Here is a 6,754-nt window from a genome sequence, read left to right as displayed (position 1 = left end):
ACTTATAGGCTTATACTACAGCGATAGGTCAAATTAAATGTGTAAGTGTATATATCTTTAATATTCGCCTTTTTTATTTATTTTTAAATTACATTAATGACACAGTTTGTCGGTATGGATGAAAGGTTGAATGTAGTGGTAGTATCTACATATACACCCACACCCACAGAGACTGCTGTGTCCTTATCCTGAGGGTGTGTGATGTGGATCACACCTCTTTCAAAAACCTCCTCCTCGGCTCCATAAGCTCACAGTCTGTAAGGAATTCTCCAACAGTCCATCGGGAATCTAAGAGTTTACTGGATACACATACCAGGACCTTTCTCCAGCTATGAGTCGGGTTTCCCCACCCGTGTTTGTGTTGCTGCTGTTTGCAGTGAGTACAAGGAGTTTCGTCTCTTTTTTAACTTATTATTATTTGTTATTTTCTGCTGTTACAGACTGGAATTTTTACCTGTCATGTTCATTTTTCAATACTACCTGATTGTCTATTCCGTTTCTGTGGAGGTCTGAACTAAAACATTTAAATGTCTGTTTCTTTTATTTGTTAATGGTTGTAATAGACATTAGCTGTAAGGGTAATTCAGTTCTGGCACAACTAAAGTAAGCAGCTTGTTTTCTTACAGCATTTTCAGACATTCTGAATAAACTCACTAATTCATAATACGTCAGCTTTTAAATCAACCAGTCCAAGTCATATTGTCCTGATGAAACACTGAATTTGGGTGTCTACTCCCACAGATCCTAGGCAAATTATCTTCTCTATGTTGGCCATAACAAATACCTGGTTGCCCTGGCAACACTGATCCAATCATAAAGTCGGATGTTGATCAGTCTAGAAAAACTGAACCCTTACAGCTCTACAGTGAATCTTATTTTTAACTGATGATTTCACTTTAACAGCTCTTATCAAATCAGTGATTATATGGTCAGTGTGTGTATGGATGATAAAAATGTTAAACATCGAGGTACCTCAACATCACGATGTCTCAAAAACTTTAGACCTCGGAGCGGCTTGTGCATTTAAAAAAACAAAGTGGGAGTAGTGTTAGTGCATGAAGTCACTGAAATTTACATTTTAATATTAAGCTACTTGACTCCAGAAAATAACTGAAAGGTCACAGTTTGTTTTGTGCTGAAACTATCTTTAAGCATAATAAGCCGACTCTGTGGGTCGTTCGTTGAGCTTTTGTTGTGTATTATTTTGGTGGTTCTTTTCAAATATATTTTAGTGGATTGTATTGTATGCATTGCATATTACAGTTTGTTACAAAACTCCAATGTAATTACTGACTAAGACTTTTTGGTTTTAGCTGAATTTTGTGGGTAAACAGGCGATTTCAACCAAAACAGCCAGAACAGCATTTTCATTGCGTTACAAGCCAGCCGTAATTAGACTGACTGACCACAGAAATGTTCCTTATTTTACTGTCTTGTTGTGTTGCTTACATAATTCGAGACCTATTTCAGATTGAACAGTTATGGGTTTATGGGTTGGCGTCGATGTTTAGCACTCTTTAGCGTGCAAGAATTGGGATTGCAGACTCAAAATAAAGTGAAATAGAGAGAAGGATAGCAATGACCTCAGAGATATTTCTCAGATGAAGACAAATAGTTCCTATCATTAGTGTCATTCAGTCAGTTTTAGGTTCTCAGCGTTTCTTTTATACATGTGATGTCCCTCCCTGAAAAGTCTGACTTCTTCTTTCTCACTAAAACATGTGATGCCACTTCCTTCTCATTTTCTCATCACACGCACGCAGTTATCCTGACATGCCCATGCTTTGACTGAAAGGCTAAGCTGAATTTCAAAGGAGTGGTGCATAGGGTCTGTCAGCCTGTCCTTTGAACACAAGCAGGTACACGGTAGCTATCAATACCTTGAAGGACCAATGTTAAAAGACTAGTGTGCAGGATTTAGGTGAAGTTACAGATTGCAACCAACTGACTCCCGCACGCCGTCCAAGTGTGTCAGAGAAACTGCATTGGCCACGAAACGTATGAAAAAAGCCCTATCTAGAGAGGACCCGCTCCCTCTCTTGATAAAAATAGCCACTTTTATACTAAGGTAATGAAAACTACGATTCTTATTTCCAGGTGATTATACACTAATGAAAACATACCTTTTCATCATACCGATATAATGAGAATTGCAGTGGAAAAAAAACACCTTCTTGTCTGCCTCCTATTTATAAAAACTAGTTAAATTATGAGTTTCTGACAGCTATCATATTCCCAACTTGAATGGCAAAATTGTTAACAACCTGAGGCCAAAATACTGCTCCATCACTGTTGCCAGTTCAGTGAAAGTACAATTTAATCGGATGAAAACGTGGTACAGCTCAATAAGCTGCATAGCCCCTTTTTCATGTCGAGACTCGCTCAATAGATGCTCATAAAACGGCCAACCCTGCTTCTTTTCTAGTTGTTTCAACTTCCAGAAAATGAGATGAAAGTTAGAATATTCAATTCCTCCTTTTGCTGGGGACCTCCTACAACCCACCCAAGGACTAGTGTTGGTTCTCAGACAGTTTAAAGACAATGGTTCAACCTGTAAAATAACTGCTCTAAAACTGCTTTGTAAAAGCAGCTAATCAAGGCTCATTCTATTTGACACTTATTCTGCTCTCTAGCAGACTTCACTATTGGTTAAACACATCTTCCATTTCCATGTTTGGTAAAAGGGGTGTTCAACATGAGTGCTATTGTTGACTAGCCATAATTGTTGGCTCTTGCAACTCTTCTCACCATTTTGCACGCAATTCCTCTGGTATTTTTTCCCCATACAGCAACGAACACAAGAACAGACAACAGTCAGCTCTTACTGAATGATAGGTCAGCCGCACCCTCTTTCTCAGACTGGCAGGTCGGATTTCAGTTTAACTAAACCTTGCAGGAGGACGTAATGAGATCTGCAGCAGGAAGTGAATGCATCTCTTTATTTACGTGGATGTTATGCAAAAGTTCAGACCTCTCCTCAGGGCTGTCTGGGCATGTACAAACTGTGCTCGACTATTCCATGTTTGTTTTGTTCTTGTTAGAACGAGACACCTTACAGATTTCATTCTTTTAGTGACCACAGCTCTTTTTCCACATAGCTCCACCATCTTCAAACTGCTTAGAGCTTGTATCAGCCAGAATAACAGGATGAGTTTAAGACGCGGACACAACTGAGACTATTTTCTTGATGCAAAATTGATGCCTATAATAAGAGGACTACAAGACTTGGTTGCCTGTATTTGCTGATTATTTATTAGCAAACAGTAAATTATGCTGTCTAACTAGACATAATATCCGCCAATTGCACGGTTATAGTTACCTGACAAGACTTTACAAGTTAGCTGGCGCCACAATCCTTAGCTCTCTAAGACAACAACACTCATAACAACAACAACTCTCTGACAATCACTTCGGATGTTATACTGTGGACGCAGTATGCATGCAAAACTCATCTTTGTCATTGCCAAGCTGGCATTTCATTCACTAATGCTAATATAAACTGTTGTGAAAAAATATAGGATAAGAAGTATACATTTTTAGCTGTTTTCAGTTCTGTGGTTTTATTTTTGATATGTTGTATCAATGGTCTGTTGTGAACAGCTATTTTCTCTTCCCTCGTGTTAGCACAGAAATAGAAGACTAAAAATACAACATAGCCAGATCAGGTTTGGTGGCTGACCTGAAAAATACCATTTCCTTACAATGTAATCTGTAGCAGTGATTTAGTCTGATAAAGTCTAGACTACTGAGTCTACAAGTCCTGCTCCTTTTTGCACTGTGTACCAATCACAGTTGAGCAAGCCTCCTTTCCTGTACTTAGTTATGCTATGGGCTAGGCTAATCTATGTTGAAAAGACAACCACATTTTGGTTAAATGGTTGAAAGATTAAAGCAACATATAGTCACAAGTTAGCTAGCTAATGTTTGGAAAAGTCTAGCTAAGTGTCTAGCTAATCTACCTTAATCGTTAGCTAGCTAGTTAGCACATTTACATCAATTGTTAGTTAGCTAGTTAACGCACGCACTCATTCAGGAAGGCTGTCTACAGCCATAGAAAGTTTTAGTCATTGTTTCCAAGCTTTCTCCCAAGGCACACATTTGGTATTTATTTATCATATAATTTTATCCCATGCTGGGATATCTGGTATGACAACCTTAAGTGATATGCAGCTGACTTTACATGTGTGGACCATAGATGAATCTGTCAAGTAAAGGTTCACTGTGAAGTAATTACATCTGTTGTATTACATCTCCAGGCTGTTGCTGTTGTGAAGGCCATTTGGATTCCCCCGAGGAAACCACTGGAGGAAAATAAAGACTACTCTAAAGTCGAATCTGTTGCCAGGGTGAGTTATTGGTCATTAATGCTACCCGTTAACTCTGAATAAAGTTCCAGAATAAAAAGTTACCTTTTCGCTGATAACCTGTAAAAGGAAAAGTAGTACGATGTTAACTTCTAGCATACAGAGGGGATATGTGGCTGAAGAAGCCCTTAAAGTTCCCCAATCATTGCTCCAATGTCACTGAATTCACATTTCTTGATTTTAAAACTGATAGGATATGCAACTCTAACACTACATTTGTGGTATATCATCCAGAAACATCTCCCGTAGCTAAGTTGTATTTAAGGTTCACCCTATTTACATTTCCATTGCATTAGAAGCTTATGGGATGGTAATGATTATTCCGGTTATTAGTCAAACCCTTGGTTGTTACCAGGGAAATGGAGTTATGGCTTGTAAAAACTTTAATTCTTTATTATATCATATTTGTTTTTCTTTGGCAATTGACCATGGTATTATTTCATATCAACTTTAGCAATAGTTCAGCATACCATCCCTCTGTACACAGTATGCTTACCCTTAGCAGGGAAAGTCCTGCACACACATTTCAAATGACATATCCACAAAAATCAGTTTCACAATGCTTCAGTAGTGTGTTACTAACTTTGGAGTCTGCTGTAACAAATAAAAAACAAAACCAGAGGGCGACCACTGGAACATTGTCAGCATCCTCAAGAAAGGGTGGAGGCCTCTAAAGTATCCAGGCAGGTAGTAGAGATGGTAAAATGTTTGAGGGACATACATTGATTAGCGTTCAACACAAAATGATGAAGAGTTTTTGGTTTCTGGTGAAATGTTCAAACTTTGTAGCTAGCTAGTTTGTTTTTCCAGGTGCAAATGTTTTTTGTTGGTTCCTTCTGAAATGAATTAGAGTGTGTTTAGCTGAATCAGCTCTTCTCTGTGTTTCAGATTCGTTCAGATTTTGATAATGGCAATGGGAATATTATCTACTCTCTAGAAGGCCATGGTGCAAACCAGGCCCCCTTCCATGTGTTTGTTGTTGACCCTATAACTGGATTTATTCGGGTGACCAGAACTCTTGACAGAGAGTTCATCTCTATGTACAATGTAAGTGATACATGACAAATTCAGTTCTATTCCACTGTACTTTTTGACTCTGATGTCACTTTTCCTTTGCTGAGATTGCTACTTTTCATATCTAATATTGAGATTGAAGAAAGATGATGAAGACATCAACATTTGAGTTTTCTGTTTCAGCTGTCAGGTGTTGCTATGTACAAAGATGGAACAAGGGCAGAGGATGACGTTAGCATACCATTCAAGGTTGTAGATGTTAACGACAACTCTCCAGTGTTTGGAATCATAGAGCCCGGGGAGGTGAATGAGCTCAGTGCCGTAGGTTAGTGTTTCTGCTTTTGTGTTCTCACGTCATGTCTGTCCTGTTATGTGATGGGAAAGCAAACCTTAAATCAAACAAAACCTTTTCATCTGTTATGTTTACATTCAGTGTCAAAAGCAATTAAAGTATTCTGAAATCTAAAGCTGATTTTTAAAGTGTTTTAAATCTTGCATCCATATTTACTTGCCAGCAGTCTTCTTCTCTCAAACTTTGTGGGTGCACTGCTGTGTTTTTGGGCCTATCACTGCCACCTGTCCATCATGGAAATACTATGCAACCACTGGCCACTATTTTATAAGAAAAGAAATGCACTCCGCACATTTGCCAGGCCTCAAGGATGACTGTTTAATTTAAGGCTATTATTCACAGGGACTACAGTTATGAAAATAACTGCAACTGATGCTGATGAACCAGACAATGAGAACTCTCAGATCGCTTATTCCATCATAAATCAGAGTCCAAGTCATGGCATGTTTGGAATAACAAAGGATGGGTACATCTACGTCATAAATTCTGCCCTGGACAGAGAGGTATGGACTGCACCAATACATCCTCATGGCTTATACCAAATCTAGATAACTTTTATTGAAAACATACAATGGATCAAAGGTTCCGGGGCTGGGTCTGTGGTGCTACTCGTTTCTTTTCCATTGTCACACAGTTTATCAGTATTTTTCATATGTCTTTGTTTATATTCTGCAACGGATGTGACTTGAAGTGTAATGTAGTGCAATACTTGTTATAAAAAGCACCTAAAAAGCTTGTATTTTCCACCCCTGCCATGTTCTACTTTCAGGCAGCAGATCAGTACACCCTGACGGTGAGAGGTCAAGACTTAAATGGTAAGCCAGAGGGAAACACTGGAACCGGCACTGTTATCATCAATGTCCGAGATGTGAATGACCACCTTCCCACTCTGGAAAAAGATAGGGTAATTTTCCATGAGGGTTTACAGAGCTACATGATTTCAATGTGTTCTTTCGAGGATAAAAGAATATATGCTGACATGTTCATGTCAAACATCCCACAAAGTCAAAGAAATGCTAATACA

General features: G+C 38.6%; 1 protein-coding gene across 1 annotated transcript in view; it reads left to right on the top strand.

The window, feature by feature from the left end:
- Positions 1–244: 244 nt before the first annotated feature.
- LOC118321458 (cadherin-4-like) overlaps positions 245–6,754 on the top strand; it is a 6,959-nt gene continuing 449 nt past the window's right edge. Inside the window, exons 1-6 of the mRNA XM_035652777.1 lie at positions 245–376; positions 4,257–4,346; positions 5,253–5,411; positions 5,562–5,703; positions 6,073–6,233; positions 6,500–6,634. Coding sequence (XP_035508670.1) covers positions 332–376; positions 4,257–4,346; positions 5,253–5,411; positions 5,562–5,703; positions 6,073–6,233; positions 6,500–6,634 — 732 coding nt within the window. The 5' untranslated portion in view covers positions 245–331. The remainder of the gene's footprint in view (positions 377–4,256; positions 4,347–5,252; positions 5,412–5,561; positions 5,704–6,072; positions 6,234–6,499; positions 6,635–6,754) is intronic.

This window comes from Morone saxatilis, unplaced genomic scaffold (assembly GCF_004916995.1).
Source record: "Morone saxatilis isolate NCDOM2014 unplaced genomic scaffold, NCSU_SB_2.0 Contig12, whole genome shotgun sequence".
Taxonomy (NCBI): Eukaryota; Metazoa; Chordata; class Actinopteri; family Moronidae; genus Morone; species Morone saxatilis.
Note: the sequence above shows the minus strand (reverse complement) of the source record. Positions and strands in the feature narration are given on the sequence as shown.